This window comes from Etheostoma spectabile, chromosome 16 (assembly GCF_008692095.1).
Source record: "Etheostoma spectabile isolate EspeVRDwgs_2016 chromosome 16, UIUC_Espe_1.0, whole genome shotgun sequence".
Classification (NCBI taxonomy): domain Eukaryota; kingdom Metazoa; phylum Chordata; class Actinopteri; order Perciformes; family Percidae; genus Etheostoma; species Etheostoma spectabile.
Window position 1 is genome coordinate 28,655,204 of NC_045748.1, and position 26,136 is coordinate 28,681,339.

At 42.6% G+C, this 26,136-nt stretch overlaps 1 protein-coding gene and 1 pseudogene across 1 annotated transcript; both read left to right on the forward strand.

The window, feature by feature from the left end:
- Positions 1 to 5,965: 5,965 nt before the first annotated feature.
- On the forward strand, positions 5,966 to 13,945 carry LOC116704657 (nuclear factor interleukin-3-regulated protein-like). The gene is given in 5 exon segments (XM_032540259.1): positions 5,966 to 6,199; positions 9,774 to 10,342; positions 10,345 to 10,905; positions 10,908 to 11,117; positions 11,120 to 13,945. Coding segments are annotated over 4 exon segments (1,347 nt in total). The 5' UTR covers positions 5,966 to 6,199; positions 9,774 to 9,888; the 3' UTR covers positions 11,242 to 13,945.
- An 855-nt stretch (positions 13,946 to 14,800) lies between these two features.
- Positions 14,801 to 25,820, forward strand: LOC116704658 (methylglutaconyl-CoA hydratase, mitochondrial-like; annotated as a pseudogene).
- Positions 25,821 to 26,136: the final 316 nt, after the last annotated feature.

A 26,136-nucleotide genomic window follows, 5' to 3' on the forward strand; every position in this document is an offset into this window, starting at 1 on the left:
GTTCACATTCTCATTTACAAAGGCTTTATAAATTGTTAGGATAATGTTTCCCTTTAATTAAACAACAGGTAAGCATATGAATGAAAAAAAACGAGACTCCTGATCCTGCTGAAAGTATCCGTTTGACAACCAGGACAAAATATCCTTAACTCAAGGTTCACTTACTTTTTTACAAACCATATTTCATAGTCATCATCCCTGAATGTGGTTGTTGGCTTCGTCCTTTGAAGGCTTGGCTAAGTTGTTCCATATCAAACCATTCTGGCCCCGGGGTGTAGAGATTGTAACTTTGCTCCGTTCAAACATGGACTTTGGTCCTATTTTAACGATCTGAGCGCACGGCGCAGGTGAGTTTGGGCCGTGTCCAAATCCACTTTTTATAGTCTGACAGAGGAAAACAGGGTCTGTGGGCCTGGTGCATGGTTCTAAAGGGTTGTACATTAATCAGAGGTGAGTTCTGGGTAACATGCAATCAACCAATCAGAGGTCCTCTCCCATTCCCTTTAACGGCCAATCAGAGGTCCTCTCCCATTCCCTTTAACAGCCAATCAGAGGTCCTCTCCCATTCCCTTTAACAGCCAATCAGAGGTCCTCTCCCATTCCCTTTAACAGCCAATCAGAGGTCCTCTCCCATTCCAGCCAGGCGCGTTTGGACCTTGGAGCATTGCTGTTATGATGGAGGATTTACACGTCATATTTTTATTTTTAATCTTCTGCGTGTGTGTGTGTGCTGCTGTGCGTCTCTGTGTGTGTAACTAGCATAGTGTGTGTGTGCGCTGTGCAAGAGTCTTGTCGTATTTTACTAATTCTCTGTTAAAATAACAATAAATGCTGCATTAGTGATTGTAGAGGTTTTTGTCGGTCAATGGTGGGATCCCTTCACGCTGCCTCAAGATAGCAATACTCCCAGAATGCACCTGAACACACCTCCCTGTAAGAGCAGCACGCCCAGAATGCACCTAAACACACCTCCCTGTAAGACCAGCACACCCAGAATGCACCTAAACACACCTCCCTGTAAGAGCAGCACGCCCAGAATGCACCTGAACACACCTCCCTGTAAGACCAGCACGCCCAGAATGCACCTGAACACACCTCCCTGTAAGACCAGCACGCCCAGAATGCACCGGACACACCTCCCTGTAAGAACAGCACACCCAGAATGCACCTGAACACACCTCCCTGTAAACCAGCATGCCCAGAATGCACCTGAACACACGTCTTTGTGAGAACAGCACACCCATGGGCGCAAAGATGGGCGCAGGTGTATTTTCTATTTAAACAAGGTGGATGCTGGGTGGGAAATCGACAACTGCGTCGGTCTTAAGTTAGTAAAGAAACTTGTGTTGGGCTTTGTTGCGCCGGGTGCAAGATAGGACCCTCCGTGTGTAAGAACAGCAGCGTACCACCTTCTTCCTGTTTCCTGGGTTGATGATGCGTTGGGGAGACTGAAGTAGGGCTGGGTATCGTAATAGTTTTGATACCGGCCCTGACCACACCTCCAATTAAAGAGTGTACAGAAACAAGCTGGACTCTTCCCTGGATGGGATTCTTTCAGAATGATCGTTAGCAATTTTAAAGGACGTAAATACCACCAAAGAAGTACTATTAAAAGAAATTTCAATCAAAGGTCTTCATTTCACAAAACATAGCTGTGTGTTCATTTGGGAATATTGCTTTTCCATAGGCGTTCCCAGGCCAGGGTAAAGATACAATCTTTCCCCCTAGTCCGGGGTCTTCCCCAAGGCCCCCTTATCAGATGTCCCAACCACCTCAGCTGGATCCTTTCGACGCCTCAGGCTGAGCAATATATCCATATCATATTGACAGGGATATATGAGGCTAGATATCCTCTTCAATTTTGGATATTATAATATTGTGATATGACACAAGTCTTTCCTGGTTGTGAAGGCTGCATTCCAGTAAAGTGATGTCATTTCCTGATCCTCCCAGGCTCTTCTAGCTGTTCTATTATTTGTCTTTACCCGCTTAGTCATTGTCTGCACATTCCTAATGATTATTTATTAACTCTCATTGTGTTAATATTTTTTGAAAACTCCAAAAGTCAACCCTTCAATATTGACATTGATGTATTTGGTTAAAAAATATTGTGACATTTGATTTTCTCCATACCCCCCAGCTCTAAGTCAGCCATTACTACTTTCTATTTCTCCTCCTCTACATGTCAGAAGAAAATATTGCACTTGTTATTCCAGTACATTTATTGTTACTTTTTACATGGAGAAGAACATATGATCTGCATGAATGATATGATATGAAGTACTATACTACTAACACCCCCAGTAGTATGCTAAGTATCTACAATTGGCTCCACATCGCCAAACTACGTTACAGTGCTCCTACATGCATCTGTTAGGGATAAGAAACATCATAATATTCTATAATAGTATATTATAACACTTTGGGTGCCCAGGTAGCTCAGTTGGTAGAGCGGGCGCCATACCACCCACTACCCCCCCTTCTCAACATGTTCCCACTAGTATTCCACATATTGTTGGACTTCATGGTAAGTACCTCATTTATATGAAATTATATCTCATGTTTGAGTTAAAAACAGCAACATTTTCATGCCATGGGACCTTTGTAGACAGGTAGCCTAGCATGTATCATTCCAAAGGTCTGAGCTGACAAAAGGGGAATGTGTAGATGTGTTACCTGAAAGGTTTCTAGTCAATCCTCTAAATTGCACCCCCAGTCCCTGGTCAGGCCTTTCTATAAAGATCATCCAATTTTAATTTTGAAAAGAACTACGTAGTGTGAGTTACACAGTCATGCAGCAGATACATTGTATACTCTTACATTGTGTATTAGATCCACATTTCTGGAGAAAGTCGAGACCACATTACACAAAACAGCCCAAACCCCGAGCATATAATGTGGTGTTCAAACACACAACGTGACTCCCAAGACATCTGAACATCCACAAGAGTATCCGTCCAGAGTTCTTTCTTGTTCCTCGGTTCAGGAAACCACACAACAACAACACAATAAACATGGCACAAAACATATTCACAGTACACAACCAACAGATTGAAACAGATGGATTAAAGTGGCCATATTGAGAAAGAAATCCCCTTTTCTGGGATTTGGGGGGTTATTTTGTGTCTCTGGTGCTTCCACACACACACACACACACTTGGAAAAAACAACTAACCATGGTGTTTTGAGTGAGATCCGGTTTCTGAATGTCCTCTGATCTGGTTTCTAAATGTCCTCTGATCTGGTTTCTGAATGTCCTCTGTCCTCAGTCTCCAGGTGAGCTGTCCAACATCTGCACGGCTTTCTACGTCACTGGAGACGAGGTGGCTAACCGTAGCATGCTAGCTCGTTCTCAATGGAAAACACTGCTCCAACAGCCACTAGTTGACCAGAATCTCCAAAAGAACTACTTCCTGTCCCTGTTCTACTTCCTGTCCCTGTTGTGGCCCTGGTCTAGAAGAAGTCTCCCAGCTGATCCTGCCTTGGACTGACCAAAGCTGGAGAAAGAGTTATCTAGCAGATGGATCTTACCGAGCTACTGAGCATGTGCAGCTCCAAACAAAGATAGGATAGAAGGGAGATGTCTCACTCTGGAGCTAAAACAGAGACCTAAACACACAGGGTGAAAACAGGATCTGCAGCAATGTGCAGTACAACAAAAATATGGTGTTTTTGAACATGAAACCATGGAAACCTATTCTGGTACAACCTCAAAATACAATAATGAACCTGAAAATGAGCAGAATATGGGCGCTTTAAGAACAATTCCATCGCTTCAAAAGTGGACAGCGTCAAATAAAATCCCTCGAGATTGTCTTGAGAAGTACTTTCTAAAAGTGACACTAACGAAGCCTTTGCATTCAGGAGTTGTTAAGTTAACAGCTTTAAGTTAACAAAAGTAAATGTGTAGCTGTTTGGAGCTCTAGGGAGCCTCCATCTGGGCCCAGAGGAAGAGGAACGGCTTCCTCCCAGAGTGGGGGGGTCAGAGCTCCTTCTGCACAACCTGAAGCTGCTGGACGCCTGCCTTCGATGGGAGGGCGCAGCCATAGAATCTCAGTGCTCAGTGTTTCTCTGACAGTATCACAGCGTTTTATCTTTGTTTAGTGAAATATAAAGCTATGATGGGGTGTCCACTGTTCATTACCCTGTACAGGCTCATGTATTGAGGACTTGATCTGCTGCATTCCCCTAGGGCATAATTTCCACTGGGGACAAGGGGGATAATGCCCCCCCACACACACATACACACACTTTCAAATTCCTTTGCTGTTATTTCATTCATAGGTCTCAGTGATCAGCCCCTGATTGAACACTAAATAAATTGTATTGTAATTTCTTCTGGAAGAATGAATCATTATGACACAGTTAATTATTTCCCTAAACGTGTGTTGAATGCAGACAATGGGATTCAAACCGAAAACTCTCAAACCAGAGTCCCCCCTTTGGCGTTGCCTCTAGCGTTGGGAATCTACAGTGAAACCACGATGGCGTCACATCAAAACAGCCATGGGAGCTCTCCAGGAACACATACTTGAGCAGAGACTCTGGTATGCAGCAGCCATCTTAACTCTGAACCTCCAGGTACAAGCCAGGGATGGAGACTCCGAGCCAGTGTCCCCGGCGATCCAACAGGGCCCCCTAGAGGCCCCGGGCTGTATGAGAATCACAGAACCACGAGCACACTTGTGTGGAATTTGCCACGGTGAACAGCCAATGCAAATGGGGCAATGCAACACAACACAGAGCTGCAATACCCCCCCCCCCCAACAGACACACACACACACACACACACACACACACACACACACCTGTGACGTCCTGCCCCAGTATCGCCAGAACTACAGCAGATAATTTAAAATAAGTCTGGTTTGCTGTTACAGGTCATTTCTGATCATCAGGTGGAAAAGTTACAGACAGTCCCTTTAAGTCATATTTGAATGCAGAATTTAAAAAATCAGAATATATCTGTATGACATTATGAAGGGGGTGGTGCTTTAGTTATGGTATCTTTCTGAGTATTGTTATTGATTCAGTATTTGGAGCTGACGCACCTTTTTCACAACTTTCTTCAGAAAATACATCCAAATATGCAACATTTCAGACACATACTCAACATAATGATCCACAGAAAACCATAATATGACTTTAAATAAACAGAGAATAATGTCAATAACAAAGAATATGTAGGAGGGGATGATCAAACGATATCAAATTGCAATAAGAGACTAAATGAATATACATAGTTCTTCTAAAAGTTAACTATTGTGTCTATAAGTTGGAGAGACTTAATATATTCTTTAAATATACATAAAATAGCAGTGAAATTGGGTGGTAACCTTTGTTGTTTTGCATTTTTTAAAATTTGCCCGATAAAATTCAATAAGTTGACAATGAATTCAACTTTCAAATTATCACGTTCAATAAATAAAAGAAGAAGATTTTTTTTACAGTCAATTTTGATATTTGGAATGGTTTTACACTATAATGCATAATTGAATGTATTGATTCTGGTTCATTAGTGCAAAAACTGCATTTGTTCTCAATTCGAACTGACACACCTTTTTATTTATTTATTTTTTATTGATGCTTAAAGATACAAATACGCAAAATATCATACATTGTCATGGAATAAAAAAAAACATGTGTCCATAAAAAAATAAGATGCATACAAAAACAAAAAACTAAACAAAGAGGGAAACTGTTGAGGATTTCTAGATTGTGTAGAGGAGACGCAGAAGCCTATCATTTTTTGGTTATTTTTAATTTTATGAAGTGATTTAAGAAGCAAATCTATTTCTAAGTTGAATACCTGGAGGGAAGGCTGTCGACCTGACGCACCTGAAGGCACCACACGCTCAGTGGATGACGACAACATTTTATATGAGATTTGAGCTCTCTGCTGAAGCCAAACGACATTGGCTAAACTTTGGAAAATGCTGCGTTCCTATTGGCTGCAGTTGCTGTCATTTCATCTCACGTTGCCAATACACTTAACCAGCCCCTGACCTACTAACACAGATCATGAGACAGTAGCCACCTTGAGAGGAAAAAGCCCCGGGAGGAGAGCCAGGTACTTCGCAACTTGGAGGATTTTCATCGACACTTCTTTCCTCATTAGCTGATGGGAAACCCCAACTTCTTCTCAGTGCTTGATACGCGGCGGAAACCAGACCAACCCTCCAACCAGGTGCTAGAAAAGGTACCGTTTTAATCTGAGGTTAACATTTAGCCACTGTGGCGTTAGAGGTGTGTTAACGCGTTCGGAAGAAAGTCCCAGAATCCCGGCGGCGCAGAGCTTTGATCTGGGTCACGTCGCTAACCTCCGTGCTTTCGCTCGTAAAGCCCACTTTAACATTCGCATTGAAGGTGAAACCAAGCTCAAGTTCGAGGCAGTGTGTAACGTTTTTATCTCGGCTGTCATTAGCTGACTGTGACGGGACTGTATTAGGAGCCTAGTCCGTGTGCTCGGCTGCTAAAAGCCGGAGAACGGAGCCCAGTGTTGGGTTGTTCTCGGTCCATAGACCGTAGGCCTGCCGGTTACAGTAGCAGAGTTTACGGGTTGCGACAGCGCTGTAACCCAGAGTGTGTTAGCAAAGCCGTGTGGCTGCTGTCTTTGGCTCGGGAGCCAGCAAGTTATTGCTAACAAGTCAACCTCTTCTGTAACTTTATTAACCGATAATACTGCACATTACAACCGCTTACTTTCTGGGGCGTAGATGATGTCAATGGCCACATCGTCTCAGCTCAGCCTGTAAAATATCTGAAGCATTATTTGCATTTATTAAGATATAGGCCTATTTGAGCTTACATAATATTATGCAAAGCAGAACAGCATATGCCACATAGGTAAACATTGCATAATGTCTGCAGCCATAGAAACTGCTGGCAGTCGGAGGCTGGGGGTGGGGGGGCACAGTTTGTTATGTCATAAAGACACAATGAAGGCATCTGGGACAATAGGACGTGTTGACGGTCCGCTGCGGCCCGGCCCGGCCCGGATTCCCCCTTCATGTGCCCACCGGCCTGTCGCGGCTGAACCGACGGTGACCCCCCCACCCAAATCAAGCTCACGTTGCAGTATTAACCACCCATTTTTATCACGTGTGATCCAATATTTAGTCATATGTTGCCTCCTTAGAAAAGATCCTCCCATCCCTAAATAAGTAAGCCCAGCCGTGCTGCGCCAAATCAAATCTCCACATCTGTAATACCCCCCCCCCCACTTAATCTCAGAAAATAGAAGAAGAAAACAATCCAAATGGTGAATCAGTCGCATATGGTAACATCAGCATTGCACTATTTAACAGAATTGCAAGTTGTCTAGTGGGCTTGTTTGGGTATTAAATCTCATTAGGGCCACACCGTAATAAGTCCATTCCATAGCAACCATACATTAGTCTACTTGTCATTTATTAATAATGTTTATCCCTTAATCAATGATTCCTAAATGCAGACCCTCAACAGGACAAATGAGGACACAAAGTCAGGAGAGACATTTTTGGGGGCTGGGAAATGTAACCACACCCTAACCTGTATTTCTATTATTAACTTTATTTCCATAAGCCAACATTTTTCTGCAGCCTGTGTGTGCTGTTGGCCGGCGGTTACAGGCCTTGTGTCTGTCTGTCTGTCTGTCTGTCTGTCTGTCTGTCTGTCTGTCTGTGTGTGTGTTTGACACTCTGCAGGGCCACGTGTTACCATCCCAGCTGTCTGGAGTCCTTTGTTCGGTCTCCTCTGGATGTATGGGAGCTTAGAAGCCCCAAAACAGGCTAAACTGCTTTTTTTGAAGCAGATAGGAGTAGGAATAACTTTAAAATGTATGTACATGCAAATTTGATCTTCAGGTGATAGTGGGCTAGAATTAATGAGACTTTATTAATACTTTATCTTCTGTGATCAATGCTTAACTGTTAGTTTAAGAAGCAAAAAGAACAGAAGGTTTGTATTTGGAGATGCTCCTAATAATTCCTTTATTATTTTCTAGATTAATCAACCTGGACCCTATTTTCCTATGTTTTTGTGTAGTTTTTTTTTTTTGGCAGTCAGTAGATTATCTGTATCAGCGTTTTATTTGCTTGAGAACCGATAAAGAATGATGATTTAAAGGAGAATTCCAGTCAATTTCAACATGTAGCTCTGTTTTTTTGAAATGTGTAGTGCTGTCAGTAGAGAGACAAATGAAACCAATCGGTGCTGCCTACACCGAGTTATCCTCCTGCTAGAGTTAGCACCCAACAGGCTTCAACAGGGCAAGTTATAAATGTGTTTTTAGCCTCTAAACATGTTCAACATGTCATTACCAGTACATGGCCATGTGCAGTGGTTCCTTCCAAGTGAACACAGTGAATCTGACTGCAGTAGATGTGACAGAAAGGCAGAAAAGTTGTGACAATCGACTAGTGTGGACTTCACTGGAAAACAGGAAATCAACAGAGGTCTGTGCACTGAATTAACACAACTAAATGGCTAAATCCTAAAAAAACAGCTACATGTTGAAATCAACTGGAATTCTTCTTTTAATGAATTAAAAAAGACCCCCCCCCCCCCCACACACACACACACACTGAGTCTGACTTGTGTAAGTGACTGATGGGATCAACAATCTTTGAAATTGGTCCAGTGTTAAAGGTGCTGTATGTAGGATTGTGAAGATCCAGGATTTAGCCAAAGAATTTGAACAACAACTTCTCACAAATTCCAATTAAAATTCCTCGTATGTGTACTCATACCTGGCAAATAAAGCTGATTCTGATTCTTTCTCTTTAACCTGAAACTGCTCTGAAGCCATCTAAACCCACCAGACTCCATTTAAAAAAAAACAAAATAAAAAAAACTTTTATTGTGTATAGTGCCAACATATTTACACATGTAACTAGGTAAAGTACGTGTTTATTTCAACCAAAACTAGAGTTGTGATGGTTGTAAAAGTGAAAAGCCGACCCAAAACGTCTTTTCATAGTTTTATTTTGTTTGTTGACTTTAAATGAAGTGAGTTTTACGATGCTGAAATGACTGTTTATTTACATGGAGTCTGGTGGGTTTAACAAACACAATTTCCCTGAATTTACTATGTTTAAAAAAGGATCTTACTCTTTACCAGAAAAGTCAAACTCCTTTAGAATCTCTTTCCATAATATTGTCAGAATATTAATTTAAGTCGGTCAGTGGCAAAATACAAGCTGGACAATTAATTTACATTGGAGCTGCCGACTGCAGCAATCTCACTTAACGCTGGACCGCTGTCAAAGATTGTTGTTCCCATCAGTCACTTAGACACAAAACAAAGACAAATATTGTCCATATGGATTGATCAAAGGGATGGAAGAGGGAGTGGGGGACAGATGAGGGGAAGGACGCACACATACATTTTTTAAAATGGAAATTGTCATTGTTCTGGGTTATAAGAAAGAACAAAATAATATTCCCTTATTCTATCTGCACCAGATCGAAGTAGATGTGTAATGTATGTGTGCAGCATTTCAAATTCTTAAATTGAAATTGTATTTTGGAAATGTTGATGTTTCTTTATATAGTAGCTCAAAAGCAACACACACATAAAATATTACTGAATCTAATCGGAATCATTATGAAACATCAATATTGACTCATAACCCTACAAATGCATCTATAATCAATCAGATTGTGTATCTAGATTCATATTGTGTAATCTGAGATTGAGACATAGTACCTACCTTGATGGAAATGCATTACTTAGAATATGGTTAACTTGACACTGACATCTAAAACCTGTCTCACGGTCTGTTATTCCACAGATTTCCTCAACTCAAGTGGATTAATCCGATGTGGAAGTTACTAGTGCTGCACCCAAGCATGATGATGTACAGTTAAAGACCTGTTCTCATATTGACAGTAGCCAACAGGGATAAAATGCAATCCATCAAGCAAGAGGTGGACTCCAGTGAGTCCTACAGTGGAGAGGATGCCCTGGTCCTGGCTTTACAGGGGACTAATGGAGACGCGATAGGCCCAAAAATCCCCGGTATTCCTTTCAAAACAAAAAGTTCCTGTCGCAGGAAAAGAGAGTTTATCCCAGAGGAGAAAAAAGACACCGTTTACTGGGAGAGGCGTCGCAAAAACAACGAGGCGGCCAAGCGCTCCCGGGAGAAACGGAGGATAAACGACATGGTGCTGGAGAACAAGCTGATCGCCCTCGGAGAGGAAAACGCCTCCCTCAAGGCCGAGCTGCTGTCGCTGAAGCTGAGGTTCGGCCTGGTGAGCTTGGCAACATATGCCCAGGAAGTGCAGAAGTTATCCAGCTCCCCTGCCATCGACCTCTACCAGGAGTTGGTTCCACCCGACGCCGGCCAAAGTTCGTCCGCAGGGTTTCGGAGCCTCTTCACTTGCGCAGCACCTGCATATCAGTCATCAAGCACTCCCCCCACACGCTCGAGACACGCACTGCAACTAAGGGCAGTTTTGATATCTGCAGGCCTGCAGAGGTCAAGCAGGAACCAGCAGAGAATGGCAGCTATGCACAAGAGCGTAGTAGTCCCTACGAACTCTACAGAAACTACACGGCCAGCCCTTTGTCTGCAGTCTACTCCCAGCCGGCCTCCTTCCTGCAGCTCACCAGGTCCTCCAGTGACTCCCCCAGGAGCTCAGACGACGGCGCTGTGAGCAAATCCTCAGATGGCGAGGACGAGCAGCGGGTCCCCAAAGGGTTGAAGCCGTCTGCAGCTGACCCGAGAAGTGTCATTGTCTCCACACACAAAGTGCCAGATGCCAGTTCTTCGGCATTGCCCCATAAACTGCGTATCAAAGCCAGAACCATCCCGATCAAAGTGGAGTCCGTGGACCCTGAATACGAGTCTTCTGAAAGGTCCTCCTCTCCCGTCAGGGTTTTTGAGGGAGGATGCTACCGGAGCACTCGGGACTCTTCAGAGGGCACCAGTTGTCCCCGTGCCCTTTGTCATTACAGGTCACCAACATGCAGTACTGGAGCCAGCCGTCTGAGCAGTGGCATAAAAGCAGCACAGAGCCCCCGCAGAAGGGCTGCCAGAGTAGCAGACTGACCCAGAGCCCGGTCTCAAACAAAAGCGTTCGGTCCGATGTGCACTCGCATGCTGAGGACTTGTATCTAAGGCCGGCCCTGGCTGCCCGTCTGCAACAGTGGTCTCTCTGAAAAGACTGATCCCAGCACAGCAAGGGTCCGGGACCGAGGCAACCAACAGCCCCACTGATCAGCATGAGTCATTAGCACAAGGATGGTCCTCTGCATGACCTCTGTGTTTTCTTTTTTAGCATTTCCACTGTATTTGCTGTTGCACTGTGTGGTTCATATTGGAGTTAAACAATGTTTCCATTATCGTAACTTTTCAAATAGAAGCTGTTCAATTGATTAAGTTGTTGGAGCATGAGCAAAGGCTGTTTGCTAGTATATGTTGATTTAAAAAACATTGAGACAGCGTGGAATTGCCTGTACTGTAGTTCACAAGGTAAGTTCATTAAAATGTACAATGCCACAGCTCTAATCCCATCAGTACATGTCATTGTCACCCCTCTGCTCCTTAGTTTCTCATCTCTAACACAAATACTGGTTTCAGTTGCTGTTTAATTATTAGGGCTGATTCTTTGAAACTAAAGGAATTATTATTAGTACTGCAAATGAATTGCCTTTTTTAGGGGCTTAACATATTGAAAAACTCACCAAAATAGGTGGTCGCATCAAGTCTGGTGATTTACGGGTTTCGGGAATAGGTGCAAAAATGGTTTGCTAGCGCCCCCTACAAATAAAAAATAAATGAGCCCCTGCAGTACGTTTAAAGTAGACCAACAAAACTTGGTACACATATGTAGCATGGCAGGACGGACATAAAACTCCATTGTAGCCCCCCCACTAAACCAAACAGAAGTCTGCCAGTTTGATTTGAAAGTTTGAAATTAGTGTGATTTTGATCATTTCCACATGTCGTACTTTAACTAACTCCTCCTAGAGATTTCATCAGATCAACTTCAAACTTGGTGGTGTCATCTTAAGATGTCTCCAATGAAAATGTAATAAAAGAAAAACTTTTCATCGTAGGACATGGGCGGGGCGTGGAGGGAATGATCCTTTTTGTATCATTCTCATTTTCATTAAATTATTAAAATTTCAAAATGTAAGATGATCATAGTGTGATTAATGCGAGGATCTGTACCAGACAGAGATTCTCTCTTCATTCTGTAGCATAGGGATTTGTAGACTGGGGTTGTACATTTATTTGACACACACGTTGCCTTAAACAAATATTGCACACTCTTGAATATTGCACTAGTCCATATTGTGATTTCAATAAAATTGCCGTTAATTGTGCGTAATCAGGGATAGAAAATAAGGTCAAAGCTAAAGAGATTGGAATGAATTGGTGATTGAAAACAGTACTTCTGTTAGAAAAAACCGCAGAATGGTGAGGATGACATGACTCTTCAGGGATTAGGTTAGTGGTGAGTTATACATTACACTGAATTTAAACAAAGGGTTTGTGGGCACTGTTTGAATGAATTTACAGTAGATTGTTCATTGATGATTGTGACAGACATCAATGTGTAGGATATTAATGTGTGAAGCTTTTATTTTTATTTTACCAAATGATTCATGACTGCTGTCACTGAACACTGTTGCTTTGGTGTTTGTGGAGCAGGAAAAGCCCCCCCCCCCATTATTAACATCATATTTCAGCTGGGGGCAAAGTGATAAATGTTGCCAAAGGTTTGGACATTATTTGCTTTAAAACTGAAATCTGTTTTTACTAATGTAGTAATGTTCTTGTATCCATATGTGTGTTGGTGTGGGGACAGGTTTCCAGTCCATACGTCTGATTAAGTTCTCTGCTGCTTCATTTTATGGGTTTGTCGTTTCTAAAGACATTTCCTGGAAGGAATGTTGTCATTTGGTACTTATTATGGGGAAAATATGTTTAATTGGTAATCTAACCAATTATAATTCAATTAAACTGCTGATGGAACCTAGAATTTAGTCAGCTGAACATACTGCACTATTTCAAACAAAGATGGAGCTTCTTTTTTTTTTTTAGGGACCTGCTATTTTCCCTATAATTATTAGTAATGACGCCGTTCTTTTCAGGAAACTAAAACCGGGACCTGTAAAACACTGCTCTTCTGTTGCCTCTCTGGTCTTGGTTGACCATGATGATGCGCTTACTTCGTCCCTTGGGTAAACGGTACCGGGTTCTTGGACATGTTGCATTCACTGACCGTGTCTCTGCAGTCCAGCAGCGAGCTGAAACAACTTCACTGCTGCTCTGCGGTCGTTGTAACACGCAGAACGTTCCAGATCTTCGGCTTGACCTAAGCTCAGTGGAACTTTGAAATAGGCTGTGGTGCACGGCTTCACCGTTTGCCAGACAGCATCACTTCTCTTTAGTTTTCAGAGGGTTTCTGTTGATGGTTCAAACGTTCCGGTCTGCTGGTTGTACCAAGAATAAGGATTACCATCTGATGGAGCTGAACACAGTGTCTGACAGGTTTCTGAAGCTCAGACCCACTCTATCTTCAGGTGTTTGCAACTTCTAGATCAATAACATTTGAATATCAAGAGTCCAGTACATTCAGTTAGGGGGGCCAGAGGGGGTTCAAGGCCCCCATCCCCCCAAGAAACATCACTGAGTATAGTTCTGGTAATTGTAAACAGATCTGTCAGGGCTTCATCATGATGTATTTATTAATTTCATATACCCATTTGGGGGGGGGATTACATCATACCTCCTGGTCTTCTCTGTAGTCAGTTTCAAACCGCTGACTTCAGCCAACCCTAGACGAAGAATGGCGTGTGCATATGTTGTCATAGTTTGGATTATTATGATGATGATAACTCCATTTGCCCAGCAGCCTGAAGTTAAACTACATGTATCTGAACACTTTTCACATGCTCTATTGTAAACGTGAGTTTTTGTTTATAATAAATGCATTGCCACTGAATTAAGTATATTCTCTTCTGTGTATTTCTGTTTGTTTTACAAAGGATCCGAATCTCAGTATACCTGACTGATACTTGAGATTTGAGGCTGATAAAATTATTTGAGTCAAAAAAAAATAGTTGGCTGATATTGATTTTGTCACATGTTCTTAAGTCTTAAGACAGTGAGCTCTCACAGCAGACAACCAAGTTGGTGGTTTAATGTCAGTCTACAGTTCTGCTCAGGTATTTCCCCATCTCTAAAACATCTGTGGGAGGTGTATTATCAGCCACTAGGTCCCTCAGTCAAAACAATAGTATATACAGCATATTCACAAAAATAGCATTTGTGAATGCATTTGCCGAGCAGAACTGACGGTGATAAGATATCCCAAACGTATGGTAATAAGATATTTTACATATTCTTTGTTGTCAAGTTACGCTGAAGACATCTTGTATGATCATAGCCCAAAAGAAAAAAATACATGTACACACAGTATATGCAAAACTTTTAAATACTTTTGTGTCAAAAGACTGTCATCGTGGAAACTGAAAGGGAGAATTAAATAGGGATATCTGCAATAAATCTCCAGTCTAGCTAATACATGTTAAAACGGCCACTTATAGCCTACTTTTTAAGGATTTAAGATATATTAATGGAATTAGTATGTTCAGTTGTAGATATCTTGAAATACAATTTCTACAAGTAAGAATGTTATTAGATATATCTTTAATTACCATTACATGATAATATAATTTTCACTAGGCCATACGGTGTTATGATGTAAGTGTAGCTAGCATTGGCGCGAGCAGACGGTTGGCGGGCTTTGATTAAACGTCAGCCATACTCGGGTAGTGGGACTCGTCATTTTGCGTCCCGTACCGACTGCAACCACATCACGTGACGACACCACGTGACCGGGTTCACAGTTGAAAGTCACTGCGGCTCTGCGTCCTCCATGGTCCTCAGCATGGCGGTCCTAGTGGGACACAGAGCCCTGCTGCAAGGCTTCCGCGTGAAGGCACCGGGCCGTGCCGGCGTGTGTCGGCTGGCCGCGGCCTTCTCCTGCCCGAGACAGGACGCTTTCCCCGGGAACGTCTCGCCTTCTTCTGGCCTCTATGGTCGCGGAGCAGGGACACGACACTACAGCTCGGACCCGAAGGAGGACCTGCGCGTCCGATACCTGGACGGAGAAGACGCCGGTAAGTCTTTTAAAGACTTAAAAAGTCAAAGTTTGGCAAAGTAAAAAGTGTAATTATTGTCTAAACGGAAGGTCCCGGTAGGTTGCTAACAACCGGGAATGGACTGTGAATCGATGTGAAGTCTGCCATGCCAGCCTTCTGGTATCAAAATAGAGTGTACGCGTTGACGTCATCTTTTTTTACGTAATAACAACCAACTGAGTTGCATACATAGACTGTGTAGATATTGCGGTCTATGGTTGCATATTGCAAACCTCTCAGAAGTGGGCTGTGGAGTAAAATCCTATGCATCGTAATTATTTTTGCCGTGATTTTTAAAAATAATTTTCATTTTAGAAATGTCTCATGATATATTGTCTCTAGAAGTGTGTTGTTCAACTTTTGTTTTTGTTAAATCCCAATACTCAATACTATCGAATCGCAATACTTCTAGAATTGCGATAAATGAAAATCCCAATACAAATCCAATCAGCACCCATGTATCGGGAAAGAATTGAATCGGGACTAAAGCAAATCATTCCAACACTAATAAGTAATAATGGTAGACTGAGTACAAAATATGTGAAACAATAAAAGGTTAAGATCATATCATCACAATGCCAAAAGCTATAACACTATAACACTATAACACTTAGCCTAGCGATTATTTTCATTATAGATTAATCTGCCGATGTGATTAGTCAGTTGTTCAATTGATCTATAAACCATCAGAAACTAAATACAAAAAAAAAATCAATTTACTGTCATGGAGGAGAAAGCAAGCAGCACATTATTTTCGCTGCAGAACCTGGACAAACGGGTAATTGATTATCAGAATAGTTTAATTTGATTTAGTATTGTATGACATCCTGTTGGTAGAAACAGCTTTCATCTTTCTCGGTTTCTCTGCTGTACTGGAGTCTGTTGCCTGGGGACGCAGCGTTAGGTTTTCAGGATGGGACGTGGGTCAGGATGCGTGCTGTGACGTCGTCGTGTCATGTGATGTCTAACGTGCTGCTCTTCATTAACGGAACCATGGAACTCTCTTTCAGGTATCGTTGTCGTCGGGATAAATCGACCCAAAGCAAAAAATGCCATCAGCAAAAATCTGGTCAATATGGTATGTATTATTTACCTTTTTATTCATGGGCAATGTAGACCCTCTTTAGGGGGGGCTCAATCCCCCCCCAAATTTCATCTCAACCCACCTAAAAATTATATCATCTCATCTCATCTTAAGTGAGAGTTTGTGAACAATCACCATTAGCAGAAACCTAGCGCTGGCCAATCAGAGGAGGTTGTGCCAGACTCTTCCCCCCCCCCCCCCCCCCCCCCCGTGACCTTTTTTTTGTTATTTCTGACAATTTGATGAACAAAAACGTTTGTTATGACTGAGTAAATAAAATCTCAACTAACAAAACTGGTTAAAAAGATAGTCTAAAGTCATACTGCAACACATAGGAAAGACCCTGGCTGTTAAGATTTGTGCACACGGGCTCCTCGGCAAGCCTCGGTGACCTTTGGTTACCCATGATCCCTTCCACGCGTACGTTGGCAGAGGCGTTCGTGTGCAGGAGCCTCTGATGACAGTGTATGGAAAAACAACCGTTACAGGCATCCAGCACTCCGGTTCAGTGTCTTCTGATCTCTCATATGATTTATATTTTGTCTTGAAATATGCTCCAATTTGTTCTTATTTGGGTTTGTTGATACAAAGTGAGTTTTAAATTTAAATCCTTTTTTAAATCCCCTCCAAAAACCAATGTGTGTTTCAGATGTTTGAGGCTGTGGATGATATCAAGAAGAACAACAAAGTGCGCAGTGTGATTCTATGCAGTTTGGTTCCTGGGATCTTCTGTGCAGGTACGCTCTCTTTGTTTACTGGCATGGCGCTTTTCCTTTTTTAAATCGCTTTCAAAAACATTAAGACATTCTTTATTGATCCCGCAAGGGGAAACACATTTTTTTCTCTGTTACTAATTACACACAGGCCCAAAATACAAACATCCCTATTCATGCACTTACTGTGTGGAGACTTGAACCGGCGACCCTGCGGTACTGCCAACCCCAAAAACCATGTCGTCGTGGTCTTTCTCAGGGTTTGTGGCCGGACTTCACTTTTATCTTTCATGTCCCTTCTTAAAACCTATTTACATTCAAAGGCATTCTGTTAACATTTATTTTATTATTTAAATTAAATTATTTCATGTTCTATGGTTTTAATTTGACTTTTTCTCAAATGTGGCTCCTCTGCTCAATGTTTTGTCCCTTTTTAAACCAATTTGTCAATATTTTTTATGATTTGTAATTTTTAATTTGTCTTGTAGAGCACTTTGTACCTTTTTTTTTTAAATGAAATGTCTTTCTGATTCACTGCATATACTTCAGTTGTAGACATTTTGCCAATCCAATCTTTACATATACCTTAGTGTATAATAAGGACATCTCGACTCAGGGATGGTGAGCAGGTATGGATCCAGTAAGTGTAATTCTGTATTCAGCTTTATGTTCAGAGACTTTTTTTTAATACCGAGGTTTTGGCAGATCCCAGAGCTGGGAGCGGTGGACCACACTGTTTCAGGAAGCCACAGGCCTGTGGCGGGGTGCTGATGCTCTGTGGGTTTGTGCAGGTGCAGACCTGAAGGAGAGGGCCAAGATGCACCAGAGTGAAGTGGGACCGTTTGTGTCCAAAGCCAGAGCACTCATCACAGAGCTGGGTAAAGAATGATCTGTAATGATGTCTACAAACTTTGTGCGTGGCTTTGTCAGAAGGGAAGTAAATTCCATCAATGTAGTTTTTTATAATGTGTAGTTGACCAGTAGTCTGATGTGTCTTGATGGGTACCTGGTTGTCTTTTCTCTGACAGGGAACCTGCCGGTACCAACGATCGCTGCTATTGATGGAGCTGCCTTAGGAGGAGGCTTGGAAATGGCCCTTGCTTGTGACATCAGGATTGCCTGTAAGTCAGTGGACTTTATTTTTGAGGTTATAGGTAACGTTAAAGGTGCCTTTATTGTCATTTCTAAGCGCAGAGAAACGTGTCCTCTGCATTTAACCCATTCTATACATGGGAGCATGGCCAGGCGCCCGGAGACCAACTCCAGTTTTATTTAGTATTTTTTTCCAGTGGCTTTTTTGATCAGGGGGTACTGACAGGAATACTAGCTTAAAGTATATGCGGGGCGGTCTGTAGTTCACCCAGTGCGATCCGTGTTGGCTGAGTCCTGCAGCGGCCCGGGGTTCCAGTCCAACCTGCGGGTCGTTCCCCGTCTCTCTCCCACCTTTCCTGTCTATCCACTGTCACTGTCAAATAAAAGTAAAAAGGCCCAAAAAATAATAAAAAATAAAACTAAAGTGGCCGTAGAGTACAGATTCAATTATTGGCAAATTGTCAAAGATGTTTTATAAAGGCATTAATAAGAGGCATTAATAAAAACTATATAAAACTCTTTTTACTGTTAGTCTGGTTTGCTGTTGCAGGTCATTTATGATCATCAGGTGGAATATTACACAGTTTGAGAAATGTGTAAAAGTTACATACAGTTACTTTAACACACATGTTTGGTGGGTGAGTCTGACAAAGCAGTAGGAGCAATTACAGCGTGTGCGCGTGCGTGCGTGTGGTGTGTGGTGTGTGTGTGTGTGTGTGGTGTGTGTGTGTGTGTGGTGTGTGTGTGTGTGTGTGGTGTGTGTGTGTGTGTGTGTGTGTGTGTGTGGTGTGTGTGTGTGTGTGGTGTGTGTGTGTGTGTGTGTGTGTGTTGTGTGTGTGTGTGTGGTGTGTGTGTGTTGGTGTGTGTGTGTGTTGTGTGTGTGTGTGGTGTGTGTGTGTGTGTGTGGTGTGTGTGTGTGTGTGTGTGTGTGTGGTGTGTGTGTGTGTGTGTGTGTGTGTGGGTGTGTGTGTGTGTGTGTGCTGAGCTAATGCACTCCTGATATCTTCTTGAGTCTTCATCCCAGCTGAACGTGCTGACAGAGTGTCCGATCAGGGAGCCTGACGAGCCAGCAGCGTTCAGACACATGAGACAACAATCAGAACAGAACATCTGGCTGGAATCATTTTCAAAATAAGGAAGGAAAACTTCAAACTGCATCACAACTTGTATTTCCAGATGCATTATGAGTGACGATGTGATGAGAGCCTTAAAAGCATTCTCTGTTCCTAGAAATGCGTTCTAGATGCAGAAAGTCGGTTTTACCAGAAACAAAGCGTAGTCCCAGTTCAGATTTCCCTCATTCTAAATGATTTTACCCCATTTAGTTCTTCTATAGTAGTTGTGTGTTGAGTAGTGATGTTTTTGACCTTAAAAGAATGATCAATTAATCTAAGATATATATATATATATATATATATATATATATATATATATATATATATACATATATTTATATTTTTATTTATGTACTTTGTTGATTGTATCATATAATAGATCTAAGTAGTAATACTGCTCTTTCTCTCTAGCCAATACTGCCAAGATGGGGTTGGTTGAGACCAAACTTGCAATTATTCCTGGAGCAGGTAAGCCTTGATTCTTTATGTCATCATCTCCAGTGAAAGTATTATTGCTGTCTAAAACTTCTGCACTTCAGGGGACTGCAGCAGGTTACAGCAGGGTTTAAAAAGTCTTCACTCCACGGAAGTAATGTGTTCTAGGTCTTAAATTGTTTTAGAGAGGTCTTTATTTTCCTACGTCCATGCATCACTACCTCTGCTGCTCATTGAAATGCTCCTGCAGCGCTTTGCAATGTGTTTCCACGGTGACTAGAAACCGAGAAATCTGGGATTGTTTCAATGTTTCTGGAGTCTGAAATCTAACTTTTTTTTAATGTATTTTTCTTATGTCGTGATAAACTGTAGGTCCTAAATTTCATTCATAAAGGTCTTGAAGAGTCTTAAATTTGACTTGGTAACACCTGCAGAAACCCTGTAAAGAGATCATATAAAACCTCTTTGAAAAGCGCATGGAGGACGGCGTGTTTTCAGAACTTCCTGCCACCTAAACGTCATGTTTAAAGGGGAGGGGGACTACTTTAGAGGCACGTGCGGATTAACCCAGGGGGAGATGTGGTGGCTAGAAGGGATACAGCTACAGCGGCGACAGTTAAGTTTAGGCACACCATCTGCCCACAGAGAAAGTCACTGAACACTTTGGTGCAGAACAAGTTATCTTGAGAGCTGCTTTCCAGTGTGCCGTTTGACATATATATATGAGACACCTGTAGCGGACTGTCACTAAGGTTGCTTTCACACCTGCCTCTGTTTAAAATGAACCATTTGGGTTTGACTGTCGGGTTGGTTTGGACCGGTGTGAAAGCTCATCTGAACTCTGGTGCGGAACAAAGAATAGAACTCTGGTCTGGTTGAAAACGGGGCACTCGATTCTCTTCCAAACTGTTTCCGACGTGTGTTGGCTGGTTGCAGTCTGTGCACACCGCGCTATGATCGTGTCCATGCAGACTCGTGACCGCCTGTGCGCTGTATGTTCTGTATGTAAGCCGCCAGACATGATCCATTGTTTTCCTGTGTATTCTTATTCCTCGGAGTTGCCCATCCAGGCGCTCGGCCTGGCGTCGCCGCTGAGTGCTGCGCTCATAGTTCAAAAGATTTCAATCGATTTCAGAAGCAGTGGTGGCGCAGACATGCACCTCTCTGCTCTGCGCCCTACCTCGTGGTTTTACCGCTGATCACGTGGGGGCGGCGTTATGTTGTGTTGCCTAAACTGCAGATACACTGTGTGTCCAAGACAAATTTCCTGATCTAGTCATGGGCCGGTTATCGGTTTCAAGGTATACCGGGGTTTGAAAAGTCACGTTTTCAAAACCACTAAAACTATCTTTCTGGAGGCTCCTAAGAAGCTTTGTGCTGGGGAGAGACGTGCATGATGGGCTTATGGTGTTGTCATTTATATATATACAGTATGTATTTGGTTTTGTGATTTATTGTCTATTTTGTTGAATGGTCGTGAATATTGTAGTTACTGTGTTCTTGAATTTTGTCTACCCTGACATTTCAAAATAATAAATTTTAAAGTTATTGCATTACCGCAATACCTTGATATTATTGCTGAAGGTTAACTTACCGTCAGGATCTGGTACCGGCCCAGTTCTGATCAGATTTGAACTCGGAGCAGTGTGTTCAGTGTCTCTGGTCGAGGTTCCATCCTGGTGTCTCTTCTCTCGTCACGTGTGTCCAGGTGGGACTCAGCGTCTCCCAGGCTGATTAGTGTCTCTTTGCCAAGGAGCTCATCTTTGCTGCGGGTGGTGGACGGAGCCGAGGCCGGTCGCCTGGGCCTGGCCAATCATTCCGTGGAGCAGAACACCAGTGGAGACGCTGCTACCTGCGGCTCTGGTCGCTCGCCGCGAGATCAACCCTCAGGTAACACGGTCGTGTTTGTCATTGAATGACTGCATTATAATATTGCACTTATTCAAAATAATTTGCTAATGCAATTCATTCTCGGCTTCACAGGGTCCAATTGCAATAAGGATGGCAAAACTGGCGATCAACCAGGGCATCGAGGTAAGGCTCAGACGTCAGTGCAAGACTGCTTTTACCGTGTTTTACCATAACACACCACTGTTATGGTAAAACTGTGAACATATTTTGAATCTTTTGGGAGTGTCTTCTCCACCCCTGGCACTTGAGGGCGGTGATGTCATCACATGCCTCAGCAATGGCCTGATGGAGGGTTGTCTATTCATATGGACGCCGTCTGCCAGACACCTCCCACCTCCACGCTGAAAAGATTTAATAGATTAGTTAAGTAGAGTGTGGTGGGTGAAAACGAGGTGCTGATTCCAGATGAGCTGCAAACCAGTCGCGCTCAGCCAAAGCATGATGGAAATTAACTTTGACTTGGCACCACGTTTCTAACCATCTTCATGGCTTTGGGCTTCAGGCTTTGTGGAGCCAGTACACAAACAAAACCCAGCCCTATCCAACTAGCATTGTAGACCACCCCTCAGGTTGAAAACACACGTTGGATTCACTGTGTGATCTGTATGTTTACTACAACAATTGAACACAAAATGGGGCTGTATTCAGTGCCAAGTGCAGATTTTGATGAATGACTTTGCACTTCTACTGTAAGTATAGCCTTTTGTGTTTTGAAGGTAAGAACTTAGGGAGGCAGTTTGGCTCTTTGCATAAAATCCAAAAATCGTACTGGAGTTACTCCCAACTTCTCCTGCAGGGACTCAGAGCACTCCTCCTGCAACACTTCACAGGAACTACAGGAACAATGAAACAGCCCTCATTCTTACAGGAACCCGTCATGTTGTGTATCAGAGAAACCGTAACATGCGCCAGCATTTATGTCATGGTTTTTTTCATTAGAAACGTGAGTCACATGAGATTTAGACATTTTCAGCTACAGAGTGAACATTCACTAAGAGATGCCACGTTCTCTTTCAGGTGGATTTATCTACTGGTCTGGCAATTGAAGAAGCATGCTATGCCCAGGTGAGGAATTGAATTATTATACAATTATTTAACCTGCTGTATGAAAAAAATATATGGTTTTCATTTCATAAGGTCAGCCTAGCTAAGACTTGTACTGCTTTCTTGGCATGTCAGTAGAATGGGAGGAGCAACATTTCAAGTAATTCTGACTTGAGTGAGTGTTCACATATTATATAAGAATTATGCACATCAACCTCAGCAAATATGCTGAACAGATGGTCATCCAGTGTTGCACCCAGAAAGTTTTCAATGGTAATGGAGAGGTCACGGACTGACAGGCAGAGCAGCCTTGTCCAGCTGAGACTTGGGTTGTCACAGGGGTTTCAAGCGGGGGGGAAAGACCGACTTAGATGCGTGTGATAAGCAGAGCTGGGGTAGGAAAAGCCATGCGATTGTCCTTGAGGTAGAATGTAACGCAGAGTGCAGAGCCAGAAACTCCAGATATTGAAGGGGGGGGGGAGAGAGGATATGGTGGTTTACTGAGTCAATGGCTGCTGAAAGGTCTGGCAGGGCCACAACGGAGGAGAGACGGAGGCTGCTCTAGTAGTGTGGAGTTCCATTGTGACGGCAAAGACGGTGGAATATAGAAGTGAAATATAAAGAGAAGAGTGGCGGACCGAGAACAGAGCCCTGAGCTACTCCATATATACAAAGAAATATTGATGCTGTATTTTAAAGGAAACGCACTGTATAGGTAAGAGTGTACCAATGCAGTGGCCAGGCATGATGCCAAATTAGGTCCAGGAGTATAGTGATCACTAGTGAATACAGGCTGCAATGAGATCCAGTAGGAGAAGGTTCTGGATCCTTATTAAGGTTGTCATTTACATGCTCAGTTTCTGTGGAGCAGCAGGCCCTGAAGGCAGACTGAAAAGGATAAAAATAATTTTCATTCTAAAATCATATTCAATTTTATTTATTGTATCAAATTATAACAAGTTAAAGAGTTATCTTGAGACACTTTACAGATAGAGTAGGTCTAGACCACACTATAATTTACAAGGACCCAACAGTTCTAGTAATTCCCCCAAGAGCAAGCATTTAGTGCGACAGTGGTGAGGAAAAACTCCTTTTTAGGAAGAAACCCGGGACAGACCCAGGCTCTTGGTAGACGGAGTCTGATGGGCCGGTTGGGGGGGTGATGAACAGTGGCAATAATAGTCACAATAAAGATAATGGAACAGTGACACTGCAGGGCGTTACAGGGTGTAGCGTGGCATAGCAGAGCGTAGGTGGACGTAGCGGGACACAGCAGGACATAGGAGATGGGCTGACAGTTGTTGAGCCACCAGTGTTTCCAGTGCTTTTGAAAGGAACGGAAGGTTAGAGTCTTGTGGATAATTATTTAGAGACTCTGAATCAAGGTGTGATGTTTTAACTTGAGGTTGAGGTGAATATTAGAATCACTAATATTTAAATCTCATCCGAATATGAGTTCGAAGATAAATTCTTATAAACAATTGGGGATCAGGGCCAGACATCTATGGAGTGCCCCTTTTTGTTCTGGGTGTTACCAAGACACAGGTGACCTGCTCTAAATACTGTACCTGAACACATTCTGTGTAGACGCGTAGAGGACTGAAGGGGCCTAATGTTCAGGTTGTTATCTAAGTATTTTAGAGAGGTGTAGATTCAACTTTAGTTATATTTTGGAGACTGCAATTTGTGCTGTTGAGGATTTTTTTTTGTTGACAAAATATCAGAAAGCCCTCAGGTTGGAGGGAATAAGTTAACGGAGCTGGGCTTCAGACGAAGACGTGCATCTTTTCTTACGCCTAACACATTTGTGTTGTTTTTTAAGGTGATACCAACTAAAGATCGATTGGAGGGTCTGGCTGCGTTCAAGGAGAAGAGGCGTCCTCAGTTCAAGGGGCAGTGAAGCCCCACTGCTTCCAGAACCAGTCCCGAGTTCTGCCTTCAGCGCTCCTACCACCCACTGCTTCCACCATGCTGCGGGTGAAACTGTCCACGTCGACGCCCAGACAGCGTCTTTTAGACCGCAGGACGCCAGGCTGCTCCTGGCTGGTGGTTTTACCAGTGTAAAGCACGTCCAGCAAGCAAACTAACCAATCATTGGCCTTCATCCGTACTAAAACCTCACTGAACTAACTCAATTAGCAATCTGAAACATCAAATTACTTCAAATGGCTATTGATCTTTGCATTATGATCAGTAGTTGGTCACTAACCTCTTGGACTAATGATTAATCACCCGGCCACTGACATGTCTGAATGCTTTACATAAATAATGCATCAGAAAGAATATTGCCTCTTTATTTTTTTTTTACGTTGGTAGAAATTTACCACTCTGTTCACAACACTGAATAACAGGAGCGTCTGCAGAGGTGTCTGCATGAAACCATTATACCGCAAATGGTTTTCTCTCTTGACTTGATTAATGTCCACAGGGTTGATTTGGGGATTTTGAAGTTATTACCACTGTGTGTGAGATGTAGTGCCTCGGCCTCCCTGTGCTACTGACAAAAAAGTCACTGTGACCCTGAAACAAACGCATAAATCTAAATCTAGTATCAAGTTGAGATGTTTTCTTTAATCGTAGCATGTTAGACATAGTGGCATTAAAGCGCCCATATTCTGCTCATGTTCAGGTTCATAATTGTATTTTGAGGTTGTACCACAATAGGTTTCCCTGGATTCATTTTCAAAAAACACCATATTTTTGTTGTACTGCACATTGCTGCAGATCCTGTTTTCACCCTGTGTGTTTAGGTCTCTGTTTTAGCTCCAGAGTGAGACATCTCACTAGTTTTCCAGATCTCACTCAGAACACCATGGATGGTTTTTTTCTAAGTGTGTATGTGTGTGGAAGCACCAGAGACACAAAATAACACCCCAAATCCTAGAAAAAGATTTAATTTTTTTTATAATGTGGGCACTTTAAAGACCACAAAGCAATGTCCAAAGGTTGCTGTTAATGCAAAACTAAGCCGAGCTCCACAGATGACTGACTGACACATCGGCCTCATGTGTAGTACCTAAATGGAAAGAATTCCTCTGATTGGTTGATTGGCCAGCAGAATATAAACAACGTTGCGGTCACTCAGAGTGACAGATTTAAAAAAACAAATTTCATATTCATATATTTATTTTTTGCTTATTTTTTTGACAGCTTATACAGAGACCACACACACACAATCTAAACTGCTGTTATGGACCTGTTGATGGGAGCTTGAGCCCCAGTAGAGATCACTTGATGTTATGTTAGTGAGTGACGTGTGCAATGGGGGTCTCCCCCCCCCCCGACTGGGGCGACCCCCAGGGCCTCACACTGTACCCCACACATGGAAATAAAACTTCTGTCTTCCCCTACAACTTTTGTATTGTTTTGAGTGCAAATTAGGTTACGTAATGACATGCGGTTGCCATAACTACGGTGTTGCTGACAGTGGTAGAATGTAACTAAGTACATCTACTCCAGTACTGTACTTCAGTCCAAATGTTGAGGTAACTGTACTTTACTTGAGTCTTTTTCTTTTCATGCCACTTTCTACTTCTACTCCGCTATATTAAGAGAGAAATACTCTACTTTTTATTCCTCTACATTCATCTGACAGCTTTAGTT